Below are 19,997 nucleotides of genomic sequence, written 5' to 3'. Positions count from 1 at the left end.
GGTTAGGATGTGATCCGACCCCGGCCGGTGTCTCTAAGTCATTATTTGGACATGTTGGAGCTTCGGTCTGGGAGACGACGCCCACAGGCGACACAGGGAGGCTCCTCTCAAACCCCCCAAAGCGTCGCTGTCCATCCTGAACAGAAAACAGCAGTTATTGTACGAACCAGTCACCCTGAAACCTCAGCTTTTATTGTGTCAGGGTAGATTTTACTGCACCCAAACATTTGTCCAAGGGGTTTGGCTTTCACTCAGTTTGAGAATCCCAAAAAACTAAATTGGCAAAATAAAATGTGAAAAGTCGAGTGTGGTTTAAAGCAGGGTGAGGATACCTGCAGAGCGGAGAAGGACTCGTGGTCGTGGTGTTTCACGGTCATGGACTTCGGCCAGAACACGTGACTGCACACAGTTTTCATTACATATTTTGGTGTCTGAATGACTGGAAGGTGGAAAAGGTTTTGGAACTGGTCCAGTAGATCACCTCAGGCTGTAATGTGATCCTTCAATCAACTACAGCAAAGTAGGTCCACTAAAAGAGCTTGTTTGATCCACTGACAGGCTCAGAGTGTTATTCTAAGTGTGTGACAGCATCATGGAAAGGATCCCTACAGAGAGAGACCTGGAAGATCCTTTTGGTTTAACCACAAACAGCACACACACCAGACTACATTCACTAAAACAGGGAATTTAGAGAACAGGACACAGGAGCTGCTGGTCTGCTGCTGCCTCCATCGTCTTATTTTTTTGTGTGTTGTTTTGTGACTTTGGTGTTTTAAAGGTTTATTTTGGATCTGACGTAACCCTTTAAAACATCAAAGTCCCCCAAAGTCCTGTGCTCTGTTCTCTAAAATCCCTGTTTTAGTGAATGTAGTCTGGTGTGTGTGCTGTTTGTGGTTAAACCAAAAGGATCTTCCAGGTCTCTCTCTGTAGGGATCCTTTCCATGATGCTGTCACACACTTGAATCCTTTGTGTTTCTCATCAAAACACATCGTGTATCTAACAAACAGGACGACTTATTCTTGACCCGGACTGTTTACGTCCATATTTGCTAGCTAGTTATGATTTATTCTCTTTCCTTTGCTTCTCTTACATTTCTTGGCATTTTACCATCAACACCTCCACCTCAAAGTCATGCAGCCCTTCATCTGAGAGACGTGCAGTCAGCAGGCGCTCATGTTTGTGCTTGAAGAGCAGAAAATACAAACTAAATGGGGACTCGATGTTGCTCAAACCACCAGGACTGGTCAGATCCTCCACAGGGCACCTTTAATGTGCCGGAGGAGCTCAGAATATGTTTCTGACTGAGCAGCACTGTTAGTGTGGTGGAATGCAAGTATTAAATAGATAGATAGATAAATGAGTAGATACAGATTTAATAGATAAATGTGTGTTCTTTCCTCCTTTTTAAGTGTGAATTTGCATAGCAGACCTCCCTTTGATGAAAAGTGTCACACGATACATCAAAGAAATCACCTTGAGAACAACTCTCACCAAATGTGGACATAATTAGAGCATGAAAAGGAATTTTTTCTTCTCAAATTATGCCAGCGCCCCCTGCGAGCTTTTCCTTTTGTAGTTAGTTTGAACTGAAAGCGGTGAACTCCGTTTGAGCCCAACGGGGTCTGTAACAACACAGAGTCCTTCGGCGAGACTCAGACTGACGAAATTTGTCCTTCAGAAGACCCGAAGGTCAAACTGAACCTGCTGCTCCTCCTCTAATGAGACGCTGCAGCCTCCCAGAGAACAGAGCCTCCATTGGTGTTTCTGCTTATTGTCCATATTGTGGCCTCCATAGACCTCCACTACAATTGATTAATAAAAAAACAAATTAAATAAATAAAATGGCGGCCTTCCATTGACACCAATGTTCCAGCATATTCTGTTCTTCTTTTTCCAGTTTGATCAGTATTGTTCAGCATTCCCTCTGGTTTGGTTCATCTGGAGCAGTCCAGGTATCCAGATTCTTTGTGACCACACGAAATGAGGGGAAGATATTGGTGTTCTTTGAAGATACATCTCCCAGAGTACAGATGGTCACATGTCACCATCTTTAAGTCTGTGTGGTTGCAGCGTCTCACGGGCTAAAAATCCAACCATCATGTTCGCGGTGTGTTTCTTTTGACTCCTATAGTTGTTTGTTCTTTCCCTGAAAACACACCTGATCCTCCATGATTTAAATGGAAACACATCCTTCACTTACTAAACTACTTAACTATGCTGCATACACTCCTTCAGCTCACCTCGGGGATCATTTCTGTGCTAATGGACACATTCCAGCCGTTTCCAATGCTCGACTTAATGAGCAGATCCTTCAGTCAGATCTGAGGCTCGATCTGTGCTTTGAAGGAGGCGAAGCAGGATGTGTGAGGTTAAACAGGAAGGACACTTTGTTAAATATTAAAATCAGTTCTTCGACTCTCCAGACGAAAACCTGTCAGTTTTTCTGTGCTGCGCTGAACCACAGGTATAAAGAATCATCATGGACGTCCTGGTTTTCCCTTATTTTATTTAAATGAAGAATATTTATACTTATTCTCTAATGAAGCCAACTGATTGTTCCTTAGTAATAATAATAATATAATGTGAAATAATCTTCCAGCTAACAGTAGGTAACATTAACATTGGTGAACACGGTGAATCATATATATCCTATCATAAAGTATTGGACAGTCAGGTGTCATTTAATATTATAATAATAATAATATAATATAACTGCACATATGAGCTATCCAAGTACAATAATAATAAAAATATCCCTCCTCCTATAATCTTTTATTCATTTTTATTTGTTCCTCCCTGCTCTTATTGCATTGACTATAAAAATTTTTGCTTTTTTTTAAATATAATTTAGGTGAACTGACCCTTTAAAACTTTGGTAAACTTAAAACGTAAACGTAATCTTTTATTTCTTAATAATGTATTATTAATTATTAGTAGAAGTATTTTATTACTTTATTGTGAAGCACTTTGAGCTTCATTTTATGCATTAAAGGTGCTGTATAAAAAATACATTATTAAACAGGATTATTATTATTAGTAGTAGAAGCTCAATTATAGTGTAACTTTTAAATTATAATTTGTTTTAGTTTTATTCTTAAATAACTTCTTCCAGCAGTTTAAAAACGCTGTTATCATGTGCAATAATCAATTAATTCCATCCCCTACTGCTCTTTGCTGCTTGGTAGGTTGTGTAAACTAAAATAGGGCACAAAGTTCTGTGGATCTGCAGGTGAACATCTCAGCGCTGCACCTCTTTGAGTAGAAACATCCGGTAAAAGGCAGGTGGACACGAGTCCCGACGGTTTCGCCGCGGCTTCCTTCCCGTTCGGAGGCCGACCTCCCTCCTTCGAGCGGCTCAGCATCACTGCGGTCCTGCAGCGTCCTGTCAAACAAAATGTCCGTCAGCAGAGTTGGGGGTTTGTCAGTTTAATGGTGTGACTCAGCGCTCGCCACGAAAACACAGTGAGATGTTCGGCCTCTGAGGGAATAACCGTGTTGTTGTGTTTACTGTTTTTTTTTTTTTCTCTTCCCCAAACGCACACAAACAATCTGCTTCAGATAATGTTGTTCCCAAACACGGCCGTGGTCAGTTTGCCCAGCGGCGGCGTGTTGCGGGCCTCCTAATCGAGCCTCGGTGGACCCGGCGGAAGCTGCGGTCAAGGATGTTTGATTCTGTTAATTGCTTCTCGGGGAAGGCGGACGTGGGTGGCGTGCAGAAACTGGAGGTGGAGGCTCGCAGAATGAAGAAAAGCTCTCCTTGTTTCACAGCTACATGCCTGCTTGTGTTGTTCAACAGCACACACACACACACACACACACGCTGTGTTGTGTTTTAAGGCGGCCACCTTGAAAATGACTTTGACCACCAACAGCTTTTTTTTCCTCATTTCCCTTCATCACATCTCAGCTTGTCTTTAAGTGGTTCAGGAGCACGTGACTCAGTCTCTAGATAAAATAACACTAATAATAAGGAACGTTGTGTTTCTAGTCTGCATGTGAACCATTAATTAATGTGGCGTAACTCCTCATTTACATGTTTGACCCCAGTGTTGCTGCTGCTAAAATTCAGACTGACAGACTGACATTTGTAGGTAAATGTGTATCTCACCCATCTGTGGTGCTACTAAGGCAGCGCTAATGTTTCCTGTTGGCCCAGGAATCCATCGGGTTTCTCTAAATATCTGGATTTTACTTCACAATGCACCTTTATTTAGACTCTATGTATTTTAGCGGATCCACTTCAGTTTTTAATCAGCCCGTTTAGCCGCTCTTGTTTTACTTTACTTGTGTGTGAACCGCCACCTTAAGCATCTTTTAAATGTCTGTTTTCTTCTGTCTCAGTCACAAAAGTGCAATAATTGTGTATTGGGCTCCGTTAGCATCCATTTTGTGAGCATTTAATGTCCACATGTACCAACACTGAACTTTAAACAGCTGCTGTGTGTTTGTAACCAAAAACACTTTTGTAAATATTGTTTTTCAGTCTCTGTTTTTGAACTTGATCAAAGAACAAATACTTTTTCTCTGCTTTTTAAAACTTCTACAACAGGTAAAGGTCATCATTTGTAATATCTCATCTCCACCTCGGCCACATTTACATTAAGTGGATGTTTTCTAGGTGTCCTACACATTTCCTTTGATCCACTACAACACGTGGCCCGTGCAGCCTGCAGGACCCCGTCTAGAATATAAATGACTCGTCTGGTTAAACACAGTTCTTCAGTCCTCGGAAAACGTTTAACACTTTGTGTTTTTCTCCAGCTACCAATCATCAGAAACAAATCCCCATCGTCACCAAGTTTGCTCTTTTGCACTTCACCACCAAACCCACCATCTATTACAGGAGAGATTTTCGTTTTTTTTAATCTCTCATGTCCCCGTTTCTAACAAGCAATAAGCATTTAATTTCCCCTGAACCGCCTATGTGGGCCGACAGTAATTGCATTGTTTCTCTCCTGAGACTCTGCTGCCTACAGTCCATCTGTGACTGGGCTTATTGCTGCGGAAGTGATTTACTATTGCATTATTTTATCGCTGTAACACTTGATGGGGGGGCTGTCTGGGCCGCCGCCAGCACTGTGGGTTCTTGGCAGCTCTGCAGGAAATGACAAACTTGTACACGGGAAGTTTTATCTTCCAGGATCAGAGGCTTGGCTTGTCAGAAAAAAAGCGACAGCACGGCCGGTTTGTTCATGTTTACTCCGTGTTCATCCTTTGTGGTCCTGTGAATCACGACTGTCCTCTTTTAACGGGACACTTTACTAGTTAGGTAGTTTATGCCGGTGTCACATGCAACAAGAGCTCCCAGCTCGTCGTTGGACATTTAGCAGCTCTACGGCCGTCCTTCGATTGATTAACTTACTAAACAGTAAAATAGAAAGTGATCATTTTATTAGTAAGTCAGTTATTCAACCAGAGCCAGTAAACGTCCACCAGGTGACGTGACGGCAAAGTGTCCCTTTTAAAGTGAAGTTAGTTTGTTGCAGCGCTGCAAAAAGCTGTTGTGAAGGACGTTGGCGTCCCGTCTGCTAACATCGATTATTTCTTTAACCCTTCGGAGTCTAGGGCCGCCACACGGCATCAAAGTCACATGTCGCACGTTTGAAAACGTAAAGCTGTGACACAAGCACGCAGGTGCTCAGTTCAAAGACTGTTGGAAAGCGGACACTTCAAACTTTTTACAAGTGTTTGAATTTTGTCGATCGGCCTATTAAGACTAAAGTTATGAAGAGCCGAAGTGGTGCACTACAGCTCTTCTACGAGTTAGAAGATGCTGAATCTGGGGAAGAACGTTCTGATCCTGAGGAAGACTCCTTTCAGAGGATGAAGTGGATGCTGCACGTGAAGACGAAGGAGAGGAGGTGTCCGCGCAGACCCCCGCTCCTCCAAAGATCCAACTAGTTCCTGCTCGGACTTTGTGTTTCTTTTGCACTTTTACATCCAGTGTGTCCACATATTATGTCAGAATAAATAAATACTTGTAGAATCACATAGGTGAGGCTGTGCTGAAAAGAAAGACACAAAGAAAGGCAAGAAAAAGGTAAGTTTAATGGGAAACACAAAGGTCAAATGAAAAGTAGTAAAGAACACCGTTTTACCCCAAACTCTGAAGGGTTAACATTTCCATAAACTTGCCAGTAGCTTTAACAGCCTAAACTTAACCAACAGGAGTTATCAGATCAGAAAACACTCGTGTGAATCCTTTTTGTTAAAGTTCATACGCGTCGTTTTAAAAGAAACTTGTTGAGCAAATAACAATCAATAGAGTTAAATAACCCTTAAAATGTGGCCCAAGTAAAGAATAAGTTACAGTTCACCATCCAGTTGTTTGACTGATCTGTCGTTACCGTGGGAACAGTCGTCAATAAAGTGAGTTCACCATAAGATCCATTAGTAGCCGCTCTGGAGCTTTCAGTCCCGTTTCATGATCGTCTTCTGGTCCTTGCAATATAATTGTTGTGTCAACAATTGTTTTTTTACATATAAAAACTTGCTGCTGTTTTCTAGAGATGTGAATCAGAACCAATGATCCGTTCTGTCCGATCAATCAGAATCATATTCCTCCGAGTTGATCAGCTCCCGTCATCAACGCTGACATGTTTTTCCAACAGAAGTCAGACTCGTGTGTCTCCTCTGCTGCCGTTGGCAGAGAGGACGAGACGAAACGTGGCTTCATTTCAGGAAGAAAGACGATCACAGAGCTATCGATCGATCTAGCTGGCGATCAGCAGGCCCTCACGCCCACGTGTGCACCATGCAGGCGCCCAATTTCAAACCTGCGTGATCTTTACAGACCTCCGTGTTTCACAAACTAGCTGTGGAAAAAGTGATGAGCACAGAAAGACAAAGGTCCCTCTGAGCAGCAGGTAAATAAGAATATATTAAAGGTCGGCTGCAAAATAATAACATGCTGGACTTAACAGGCGTGTTTTTATGTCCCAGTCTTATATTTGATTGTTATTCGACACTGTAATTTATTCAAATGTTAAAAGCAATTTATGCCTGTTTTTTCTAAAGAGGAATTTTTTAATTTTCAGTTTTACATTTATTTTAAAGGAGCGTTGTAATTTATGTTAACGTGTTCAGATGTTATCAGACTCAGATACACAGACTCAGAGATGATACAACAGAAACAGAATAGATTATGGCATTGAAATCAATACAAATGAATTATTTCCCTGAAGAAATCAATAATGATGATCAGTTCCACTTTGGATAATTAAGAATACATCACACATACATGACTATACTTCTGCTTGATGCTGTGTCGCAGGATAATAACTCTAAACACACTTTTAAAATGGGATCATGACCTGAAAGCAGCCCGACTTTAATCTTTTATTCTATTGGTCCTATTTTCTGTAGTTAATGAATAAATGAATATAGAGAATAAACGGTACTCTGTCAGCAGGCCTCAGTGTGTGACATCCATCTGTCTTTAAAAGAAGTCCGTACTGACTTTCCTCTGAGCAAGCACCCCTCCTGATTTAAAGCAAATAAGAAAAACCATTAGTATGTAAATAAGATTTAAGTGACTGTGAGATTTAAACTAAAGTCTAAAACTGAGAGACACCCTGACCTCCATCCTGGGTGGATTTGGACACGAGCGCTCTGATGGAACCACATGAAGTGTCTCATTGTCTGGAGACAGTGAGACGGGATCAATTATTATCAATAAGGAAAAATATCTTTCATTACTAAACATCGGTGGACAAATGTTCTCAGCCAGTTATTGTGCCTGACTTATACTCTGATAGAGTTGTGCACATACAGCATATGTGTTTGTACGACTAGATTTTCACATTTGATTACAAAACTGACCTTAAATTTATTGAACTGTGGTTTTAAAAGTCTAAAAACAACCTGCTGACACACGTAGGATGGATACTGACTTAGCAGACATTTATATATGTCATTTATTATAATCTTTGAGGTTATTACTGTTTAAGTTGAGGGTGTAGAACCTCTTGCATCTAAACAGGATTAGTAACCTTTAAAATATTGCTGAAACAACTAACACATTAATGTAACAGCAGACAGTTTGTTGGGGAATTAAATATTAAATTCATCAAAGAAAAACACACACAAACTGTGAAGTTTCAGCTTCTAATGTGCAGATTTTCAGCTTTCTCATAACGATATAAACCACCTGATACTGGACAACATGTTCTGCAGTGTTCTTATCTGCTGCTGTAGACTGATTGACGCCACACACACACACACACACACACACACACACACACACACCTATCTGATTGAGGCTGGTCGATACTCTTTCATTTGATTTTTCTTTTTTTTCAGCTGCTCTGATTGATTTCTTTTCAGTCTCTAGTCCTTCGCCCCCCCCCTCGTCTATCACTCTCATATCCTGAAGGCTCCTCTTTTCTTTCACCCCCCCACCCCCTAAATGTTATGTTACTCTCTCACCCCCGCCTCTCTTTACAGACTCCCGTGCGATATAAAGAATTGATTCTCTCTCGTTCAGACTCTCTGAGCTTCTTCAGGATTTCTGTCTTTGCTAAATTAAATCTGTGCTGTTTTCTCAGACACACTAACAAAGCTGGTGATGCAGTTTGTATCCTCGTCCTGACGTGTTTTTCTTTTTCCTGTCTGAATCTGTGTCGCTCTGACAGGGCGGGGCACCCCAGCACTCCTTCAGTGGCGGGTCAGGATGGCGAGGAAAACCCCGCGGCGCTGGCAGAGAGCTGCTTCAGAGAGCTGCTGGGCCGGGCGGCCTACGGCAACATGAACAACGCCGTCCGCCCCGTGCTGGTGTGAGTACCTGAGCGTCTGCAGCAGTAATAACTTTATCTGTTGACAAAGTAAAACAGGACACGCAGAAGAAGAAAACAGGAGAGAGACGACAGGAGAAGAGAGAGAAAGCATTAGATTAAAAATGTGAATAAAAGAATAAGAGCAATAATAAAAACAGTAGAAAATAAAAAGTATGAACCAATAGAACAGGGGGGTCAAACTCAATCAAAGAAGGGGGCTAAATGTAAAACTCGGTCTAAGTCGTGGGCTAAACGGGCTCAACATTTAGTGAAGACTCTAAAAGTGACTCTTTTATTATAGTATATAATATAATAATATATATTTTATCCAGAAATATGAATTTAAACAGACAAACTTCAACAACTTTTCCTCAATAAAATAAATAGAATTTTAAATAATCTTTCTCTTTTCTGTACTATCCTGATGTTTTGTCTCAGTGTCGTCTTATATTTATATTCTTTAATTACGGCCACATCAGCTCCACAAACAGGACACACAGGTTCACCTCCGATAACAAACAGGTCAAACTCTGCCCCCCCACCTGCTCTGAAAGTCTGTTTTCAGAGTCCACTTTTCCTTTAGCCATTTATTTTGGGGGGGCTAGCTGATCGAGGCATTGATCCGCTGATCGGTGTGTCATTATAACTGCGGGAGGAGGGGCTGCTGCACGGGTCCTGACTAGCGCGGCAGCTGTTCAGTGCATTGTGGGATTTGTAGTATTAGAGGTGGGAGTGTATGCAATAGAGAGTAAAAAGGCATAAAGAGTCTGTAAAAGTGACTTAGAAGAAGGTTCTGATTCTTTATTTCAAAGCAGACGGGTTGTGATGGCAGAAGTTTTGTTTAATTTTCTGTATATATGAACAAGTTTACTACAAGCTTTACATTACAGATAAATCTACATCATGCTGCTAAGTCAGCAGGTCTGCTTTCATTTTTGTCAAAGTAACACAGTTATTAAGCTGGTTTTATTTGTGACATGTGGTGTAAAATGGAAAACCTAAAAAAACTTTAACGGCTCCATATTCTGCTCATTTTCAAGTTCATACTTGTGTTTGTGAGGTCCCAGCAGAGCGGGCTGACGTGGTTTAAAACACAGTATTTGTCCTCGGCTGCTGCTGCTGCTGCTGTTTTCAGCCTCTTTGGAGCAGAAGAAGATGAGAGACGACGGTCTTTACTCATAGTTTTGTGACCTGAAGGCACAGCAGGGACACTGAAAAGTGTATTTTGCATAATATTTAATACTTTTAAAAGTTGCTCACCACAACAGTCCTTCAGCCACAGCTCGTTCGTCTCTCCTCCTCCTGCGTCGACCTTCAGCTTCAAATTTCTTTATGAAACGACTTATCAAAGTGTTGATTGGCAGCTGACCCTCCTCTGATGAAGCCGTCTCTCCCATTACTCGGCCTCTTTGTAGCTAAATAAGCTCATCAGTCCTGGCATTATTTTCTCGTCTGCTCGGTTTTATGAGCATACGGAGGTGCACCTGTCTGTCCCTGTGTTTTCATTTCCTGGCGCTGGCTGGGACAATATTCAGGTAGTACAGGAGGGAACAAAGCAGCGCCGCAGACGAGACAATGCAGCTTGTTTTTTTCATGCACTGGTTGCTTGTCTGGTTTTTGGCCTCTTTCAGACTAGTGGGGTGAAAAGAAAACATCCAAAACACATATTTAGTTGTTTATTTTACTGCTGTTTCTATCTGTATCTTCAGATTTCCTTCTAAATTCATATTTTTAACGGCTGTTTACTCAAAATGAGGTTGTTTTTTTTTCTCTCTGAGGCAGAAATCATCTCCTCCTCAGCAGGCACCAAACTCTGCAGTTGTATTCCCATCTATACTGTTTCCACAGGAAGATCAACAGTAAAATAGTGAATGGATTGAACTTGTACAGCATCTTTCTGATCACTACATTCACACTGTGATGGGAGGCTGCCAACCCTGCCATCAAGAGCAAACTAACCATTCACACACAGCCACACACCAAGGACACTTAGACGTGCTGACGGTGTTAGTTTGTCCATATATCATTCATAGCCTGTTACATGTAACGTTTCATTCTATAAAACTGCTTTTTAAAATTGTTTCTCATGGCTGTTGACAGTATTTCCATTTTTTTTTCTCCTCTAAAAACCATTTTGCTCTCATATGAATCAGGAACTTTGAACCTGATTTATCTAATGGTCAGATTTCTGTTCTGTTGTAGTGTCTCGTCTTAAAATGGCTGTGAACTCGCTTCATGTGAGCGCAGCCCGAATGCACCTTTTCTTTGCCCTTTACATCAAAGCGATGTAAGCAAAGCTTGATAACTGGCTTTATTGCATGTTGTTGCCATGACGCATACAGCAGAGAGGTGACAGGACGGCAAATAACCCTGTGTCCCAATAACACAGACACACACACAGGGACAGGTCCTCAATACTTGTGTGGACACTCATTGATATAATGCATTCCCCAACCCTTTACCTTAACTTTCACCTAAGCCAAAATCTTTCTTTAACCTCAAAACCAAGTCTTAACCCTCAAATGGCCCTTTGAAGTTATGAGGACCAGCCAAAATGTTCTCACTTCCCAAAAATGGTCCTCACTCTGCTTATATATCATGGTCCTCACTTTGTAGTATGAACAACACCACACACACACACACACACACACACACACACACACACACAGGTAGACACAAACACACTCCAGGCAATATAATACATGCACACAGAAACACACTTGCCTTGTTTTTCTTCCTCTTCTTTCACTTTCACTTCAATTTCTCACACACACACACACACACACAGGTATGCAGACTCCCCACACTCAGAGGAAATTAAATGAGCTCTCTTATCACCCGGGCGGCTGCCATGTGAGCGCGGCACACCGTCTGCACACGGCGACCGGCTCTCCCTCCTGGGATTTAAATATCCTCGCCGCCGCTCCTATTGGCCGCGGTGCCCCGCCACTCAGCTCGGTTTGCATAAATTGGACAATTACCGAGTGAACGGCCGAGCCCCGCTGAGGTTTTCTCCGTCACAGTCCCTTTGTGCTCCGCTGAGCCGCTCCGGATGCCGGCTTCTCTCTATCCCTTTATCCTCAGCAGATATTTAAATTGTTAGTTTTTTTGTATTCAGTATTTTTAGCCTCACCAGCAGCGTGGCTGCAGGGACGGTGATGTCACTGGGTTAGATAGTGTGCCGGTCCAACAGTTTGGCTTCGAGCTAAGCGTATTAGATTACTACTAAACGTTTGTGTGTCCTCATGACAACAGTTTTTTTTCCCAACACTTCACAGTAAGATACTTAAAAGCTAAATGATTCAATTCCTTCAACCTGAAAATAACCTGAAGTACTTTGAGATTGAAGCTGACAGCTTTTTATCCTCAAACGTAAAAATGATAAATGTTTGTACGTCACCATGGTAACGGTCAATAAATATCTGTAAAACACTGAAATATTCTGGTTGTCAACATTCACCACACTTGAGATAATAATCAGAATATTAATAACTTGTTTCTAGCGCTCACGTTGGTCATTAGCCGATCACCTGACCCAACGTGAAAACAGAAACGATGCACCACACGTCTGTATTTAACACTGATTTGTCCTTGTGTGTGTGTGTGTGTGTGTGTGTGTGTGTGTGTCACTGTGTTGTTGTCATGGTTGTTGTATCTGTGATGCACGCAGTCAGTTTGCTAGCTGTTAGCTGTCCTGCAGAAGAAAGAAAGAGCTCCTAAAATTCAAAATGTCAGAGCATTTAAAATGTATGAAGTTAGCATGCTAAGGTACTAAGTTACTTCATATGCAAGGTTTGTGCATGTATTTTCACTTATGCTAAAACATAATGTGCATTTAACCTGCTAAATGCTAACATGCTAACTGTTCTACTAAATCCAATATGTTAGCATCGGTTACATTACGTGCCAAGTTATATGCGTCTTGGCATATTCATCTGTTGAACTGTATGTGAATGCATGTGCTAGCATGCATGTTAGCATGCTAACAAAGTAATTATATACACGAACTGTTAACATTTGTCATATCAGTGGCAGAAATATCTCTAAAACCTTAAATCTTCTGTGTTAGCATGTTAGCAAACATGCTAAAGGTTATAGTGAGCTTGTTAACATGCTGAAAAGGAAAGTGTCACACGCTAAAGGCCATGCTGAAATCCATGTTAGCATCCTAACTGCACACACACAGCTGCTAATGTAGTTTTTGTGCTTGGCGGACTTTGGCCATAGGTATGCACAGTTTTGTCTTCTACATTTTATGTATCTTTAACTTAGCTGCCTCACATATGCACACATATTTGGTCAATTAGGACTGATTTCCTGCTTTAAGCTGCTGAGTCCTGATATCCAGATGTATAATTTACAGTCCTGTTGTCTCTGCTGTTTATGTTACTGCTGCTGAGCTCATATATAATGTGAAAATACAGTAATTATGAATGATTTTTTTAAAAAAAAAGATATGTAACTCCATCAATAACCATCCCACTCCTAGACAGAACCATCAGTAGCAGCCGTTATATTTGTGGAAATGACAGCAGTAATATAATATGTCGCCAATGGGGACCATTTTAGTTGAGGAGTCATTATCAGTGAGAACATCACGGGCTCCCAGGGGCCTTTTCCTGGCAAAGATATTGGACTCGCTCTGTCTTTTCACCCTGCCTCTGACGTAGGTGTGCACTCACATAGTCCTGAACACACACACACACACACACACACACACACACACAAACACTCTCCTTGTACGTTACGATTTGTGATGAATGTTTTTGTAAAGTTGCTAAACTGCTGCTGAATTAGTTGGGTCCTTTCTGCCCTGATGACGACGATGATGCTACAAAAAGTCTATTATTTACACTCCAATCAGAAAAATAACTGAATAACTTTTGAACAGCTTTAAATGAAGTCGACAAATCCATCCAATCACCCTTAATTGATGACAACTTTGTGTCAATTAAAGGAGGAAACTGGCAGCGATGAACAACCAGATAACTCAGATTGAAGCACCTACAATTAAAAACATATGGAAAACTTCCTTTTTTTAATTGGCTGAGAACAAATGATTAGATTTTTTTTCTATTAAACTAAAAATACTTTAAGTCATTTCATGTCGTACACTTCAGGCTCACTGATCAGGACTTATATTGAGTGAAACAGTAAACAAAGCTTCAGTTCTTACATCACTTTAAACGCTAGAAACGATCAATACTAAGGCGCCTGAAGGTCTGAGCCATAATGGCCTGACAATTTAGTCTGCGTCTGTCACAACAGAGTGATATTAAGTACAGGGAGAGGGGCCACAGACATTAAAGCAATAGAAGCAGGAGTCTCTTTTTCTATAATTACAGGCGTTTGTTGTGTCCAGCTCGAAGAGGACGCTCACCTCACTATATTAGCATGAACTCAAACCTCCTTCGGTGTGAATTTAACCCAACTTGAACTGTGATGGGAGTTGAAATCAGATGCCGCGGAGCATAAGTGTGTCAGTGATGGCTAACTGTCAGCAGTAGCCTGTGGCGGTTTGTGCAGCTTTTTTTTTTTTTTTTTTTACCAGAAGATGTGAAGCAACATGAGATGATGCAAAGCAGGTGTAAGTCATGCTTTGATGTCGGCACTTCATTAAGATGTCTTGTTGTGTGACGGCTCTTACTCTGTTGTGGCATCAGGTAACTGAATTCACCAGCCGTCCGTCCAAAAAGGGGCATTCAAGGTGTGATGAAGAAACGAAAACTCGGCCATCATTAAAGCAGCTCTGATGTTTTAAAACTTCGGGCCTTTTTTGCACATATCTAACCGGCTGGATCGCCGCCGAACAGGCTGCAATGGCTGCAACGTGATCCTTCAGATCAGGCTTTGTCCACTTGTTGTTCTAAGTGTCTGACAACAAATATGGAAAGGATCCCTACAGAGAGAGACCTGGAAGATCCTTTCGGTTTAACCACGAACAGCCGTTATATCGCTCTCTGCACACACACCAGACTCCATTCACTAAAACAGGGATTTTACACAGGAGCTGCTGATCTACTGCTGCCTCGATTACTTAGTTTGTTGGTGTTATTGTGCGACTCTGGAGCTTTAGAGGGTTAATTTGGATTTGTGTAACACATAATAACACAAACAAACTAACTGATCAAGACAACGACAAGACCAACGGCTCCCGTGTATTATGAGGTTAAATTACTCTTTTTGTCAATGGAGTCTGGTGTGTCTGCTGTCTGCACACACACCAGACTACATTCACTAAAACAGGGATTTTACATGATAGTTGTTGGCCTCCCGCTGCCTTAATCAGTTAATTTGTTTGTGTTAATGTGTGTTACACCAATATTATGTTGGATCCAAACGAACCCTTTAAAACACCACAAAGTTACATAAACAAAATAACTGAAGCAACAAGAGACCAGTAACTCCTGTGTTCTCTGAGGTAAAACTTCTGTTTTTTATCACAGGAGTCTGGTGACTTTGAAGAGAGTGTTTGTTGTGTGTTTGATCCACTGACAGGCTCAGAGTGTTATTCTAAGTGTGTGACAGCATCATGGAAAGGATCCCTACAGAGAGAGACCTGGAAGATCCTTTTGGTTTAACCACAAACAGCACACACACCAGACTACATTCACTAAAACAGGGATTTTAGAGAATAGAATGCATGAGTTGCTGCTCTACTGCTGCCTCCATCAGTTAGTTTGCTTGTGTTATTGTGTGTTACACAAATATCATGTTGGACCTGAGTTAACCTGTTAAAACACCAAAGTCACACACCAAACTTTTGTAAAAATTAGCTGCGCCATAGCGCCAAAATACTGGAGTTATTAGTTATTAGTTAGCCTAGTCAGTTAGCTGGTTAGTGGTTAACTTGGACTCCATCTGAATGCAAATATACAGTTTCTAACCTCCAATATTGTCTGACAAAGTCTCCCCGTTGGAGAACGTTGGAATAAACTTTTCCTACGTCCCTCTGTAAAGTACGTGTGTTGCGGTCGTAACTTCCACCTCCTGTAAAGGCCAAAATCCCTTAGAGGTGTTAGGGGTCACTTTATTTGTCCTGTTCTGTGATATTGTTGCTGTTTAATTCCTCAGAAGCCAAGTGTACTCTGATTGATGGGATTTCCCCCAATGAGTGTGTGTTGGGGGGAAAATAAGTCTGCGTCTCATTTCTTGGCGACACTGAACAGTTAGTGAGTTGAAATCAAAAGCTTTGCATCAACCAAATAAAAAGACACTTAAGGTTTGTTTTTCTGTTTTTGTCCTCCTGAGATTCATCGACAGAGTTTCTAGTGTGTCAGAGCAACAAGGTGTGAATAAGTGGAGCTGAAACAACAGTACCCGACCGCTGCCGGCAGATTCACTTAGACTCCTAATGCTGAAATTTATATTCTGTTACATAATATTACTGTAAGTGCTTGACATCTGTTGGGCCTCTTCAACAACGGAGCTGCATTTAATCATTTTTCTCTTCTCTCTCTTTCCCTTCAGTCTGTGTCCCTGGTTTCTTTTGTTTTTTCGCCTCAGAGCTTTTTCAGCTAATTTGTTCAAATCTTTTCCTCTCGGTTTTCTTCTCTGTTCCTTCCTGAAAACAGACCTTCAGCCGACCTCGTGTTCGCACCGCTCGCTCGTTAGCGCCCGACTTTTTAAGCTCAGATCAGCAGTTTAAGGCTGTCAGCCAAGGTTTTTTTGTTTTTGTGAGGTGGAGATGTTTATGGGTAAGATGCTTGGCTTTGGTTTGTGAAGTTTGGCATTTTGGCCGTCGCCATCTTGGTTTTGGAGCCAGAAGTGAGGTTTTTCCTGTGCCTCTGATTGGTTATGTTCGGACATGACCTGTGTCTGATTGGTTAGTGCGGCGCTAAAGCCTCCCCAGCAGAAAAGCTCAGTTTATCTTTCTTTGGATTGGTGGAAAAGTTTCCTGAAAAATAGAAACGACACTGCATCCCTGCTTTTGTTGCATGAATCCAGGCTGTTATTTTCCAGGTAAAGCACTTGTTTATTGCCCTCCTGTCTTTCAGCTCCTCTTCTGTTTCTTTCCATCCAGGCTTTATTAAAGTATCTCCGTCTGTTTAAGAAGTGCTGTTCCTCCGAGACAGACGGTGGCAGAGTGATTCACACAGAGTAACACAATCACCACGAGGAGGAAACGTTTCAAATGAACGACCTCCGTCTTCATTTTCAGTCTGACAGCAAATCTTCATTGCTTTTGTTGCGTATTTCAGAAAATGTGTGAAGCCTCGTTAATCAGCCGAGGACATGCTGCCGTTATCGTTGAGCTTTGCTTGTGTTTAAATTTGCTTTAAATGGATAATTTTATGGCCTGAATGATGGGACTATTAGCTGTTGTCATGGTGATTTGGTTTAATGTAGAAGAACCTGTTGGTGACTTCTGTCTCTCCAGTAAATCACAAAGCTCTTACTTACTCTTCTTTTCGCTCTGGTTTGGTCTCCACCAACATGTCGGACGTTCCACTTTCTAACTGCGTTTTGGTGGCAGGTCGTGTACGGCGGGTTTATCAGAGCTTCAACCGACTCAACCAGCCGAAATAGTAAATGTGTCAAAACTGAGAGCTGAAAGAAGCTAAAAGGCTCAATAATAATAATAATAACGATAATTTATTTATATTTCACATTTCAAACACTGTCTTACAGTAGAAATTAACACAAATTAAAACGAGTAAAATACACACATTGTTAAAACAAAGAGAGTAAACGTCGAGGTTAAAAGACGTAAATAATAAGAAAGAAATTAAGACAAATTAAATCGAGTAAAATCCAGGCAGCTCAGGTAAAATCAGTAAAATACTTCAGAATAAAAGTGTGATTTGAGAGGAGACTTGAACGAGGACACTGACTCGGCCAATCTGACGTCCGAGTGCAGGTCAGTCAACAAACAGGGAGCCAAAGTAAAGAGGCTGAAACGGGAGCGATGATCTCGTACCTGCGATTCATGTTAGTAAAGTCCTCGAGGTTTGGAGGTCTCCTCTCACAAAATGAGGATTTTGAAGATATTGATTTGGTGTCTACGGACTTGAGATGGTCATTAGTCCATATTTTTGACCTAAAACAAAAAAAAAGTTTAAAGCCAAAATAATTTATTGGTTTGATGGAGTCGGTCTGACCTTAGTCCTGGTCCTTAGTTTTACCCAGCAACACCTCCTGTCACCTCGTCTGGGGTCTGACGTTTGCTGACACACACACACACACACACACACACACACACACACACACACACACACACACACACACACACACACACACACACACACACACACACACACACACACACACACACTTGCCTTCAGCCTCCAATAACCAGCGTTAAAGACTGCAGTTGTACTCAGCCTGTCATCCTCACTCCCCCAGTCAGTTAGTGTGTGTGTGTGTGTGTGTGTGTGTGTGTGTGTGTGTGTGTGTGTGTGTGTGTGTGTGTGTGTGTGTGTGTGTGTGTGTGTGTGTGTGTGTGTGTGTGTGTGTGTCACTTCCAGCACTGACTCGCTGACACCGTGCGCCCCCTGCAGGCCAGGCAGCGCCACACTAGCCGGTGCAGTGAGATGGAAAAAAAAAAAAAAAACAACCTGCTGTGGCTTGTGTTTGAGTGGTAACGGCAGTGAGTGGTGTTAGTCAGTGTGACGGGGGGAGATTCTGAAAACTGACACCTGTTTTTATTCACGCTCCTCCTGGGGGGTCAGTTTGTGACTAACGGGACATATCTGGGTTTAAATGTTGTACTTATGGAGCACCAATCAGAACCAAGTGGAATTACACTGAGCTGTATGTTACTGGAAGCTTGGGTCTTTTCTGTAGTTCATCTTTCTTACGCTATGTGCAATGATAGCATGATGTAAGTTAATACCTGAGGTGTGGTAGCATGGTGAGTCCTATCATAACCCCACAGGAAGAAATGCAGCATTAGCCAGTGAAGATATTTAGTCTTTTTTATTCCACACAATAAAACATCTTCTTTGTCAAAACCTGCTGTCTACATTACCCAAAATGCAACTCAACCAGCAACGGTTTGGTTAGAGGTTGGGATGTGTTATGCTAGTAGTGGTTGATTTATTAAAAGATTTCATACTTGTAGTCTTCAGACCCAAATGGTGCTGACTGAAGCGGCATCACTTAAAGGATAACTGCAGTGTTTTTAACCCTGAGTCCTCTCTGTCCTCATCCTGGTGTCTGAGTGACTGGTAGGTAGTAAAAGTGTTGGAACTGGTCCAGTAGATCACCTCAGCCAGCAGACACCAAACGGGCTGCAATGGCTGCAACGTGATCCTTTGGGACAACTGCACCTGATCACAGTAGGTCCACTAAAAGAGCTTGTTTGATCCACTGACAGGCTCAGAGTGTTATTCTAAGTGTGTGACAGCATCATGGAAAGGATCCCTACAGAGAGAGACCTGGAAGATCCTTTTGGTTTAACCACAAACAGCACACACACCAGACTACATTCACTAAAACAGGGATTTTAGCAGAATGCACACAGCTCCCCTCCCCACCCCCCCACCCCATATCTGTGAAGTTCCCTTTAAACAAAGGTGAAACCTCGACCTCCTCCTTATTATTCACTATATGTTTGTACTCAGATTACATTTAAACAAAACGTGACACTTATCCCTTAAAGTTACCGATAACCTGTCTGTCATTTGTGTTTTCTAGCAGTAGACACACCTGTTTGACCCTTTCATGAATTATGATGACCTCAGTCAGGAAGTGTTTTTATTCATCTTTAGGCTGAAAAACAAGATTTTTTTTATATATAGATATATTTACATGTCCAGTAGTTGAAATACAGCCACTGATGCATGATGTACAATTCAGTGGACATGTGATTAATCATAATTTCCTCCTAATATAAAACTTGGAAAATGTAGCAACTGCATGACTCCTTAGATGTTACTTGATGTCACCATATCTTTCTTACCTGCAAGGGTTTCTTTTTCTAGAAGGTTTGAACAGAAAAAAATGAGCAACTTGGTGTTTCTGGCTGTCTGTCGGCCATCTTGGCTTCCCACTGGGCAGCAGTCAGTGTATGAGATGATGCAGCAGCTTCACTGTAGCTGCTGATGTGCAGCTACGCCATCAAAACTCATGCATATAGAAGAAAACAGCTTTTGAAGAGCTGCACCCTGCAGTGACCTCTATGCATGAAAGGGTTAAATTCAATGTAAAGATTTATATTAAAGCTCACGTTCGGCTTATATCCCACCTGCACTGAAAACAGTAAACACTTCCCGCAGGTG

At 41.7% G+C, this 19,997-nt stretch overlaps 1 protein-coding gene across 1 annotated transcript in view; it reads left to right on the top strand.

Moving 5' to 3' along the window:
* Window positions 1-19,997, top strand: part of efr3a (EFR3 homolog A (S. cerevisiae)) — a 123,324-nt gene that overhangs the window by 67,892 nt on the left and 35,435 nt on the right. Inside the window, exon 7 of the mRNA XM_070844490.1 lies at window positions 8,635-8,775. Within this exon, the coding sequence (XP_070700591.1) occupies window positions 8,635-8,775 (141 nt within the window). The remainder of the gene's footprint in view (window positions 1-8,634; window positions 8,776-19,997) is intronic.

The sequence above is a fragment of the Pempheris klunzingeri genome, chromosome 15, assembly GCF_042242105.1.
Source record: "Pempheris klunzingeri isolate RE-2024b chromosome 15, fPemKlu1.hap1, whole genome shotgun sequence".
NCBI classification, from domain to species: domain Eukaryota; kingdom Metazoa; phylum Chordata; class Actinopteri; order Acropomatiformes; family Pempheridae; genus Pempheris; species Pempheris klunzingeri.
This window is presented reverse-complemented; position numbering and strand designations above follow the sequence as displayed.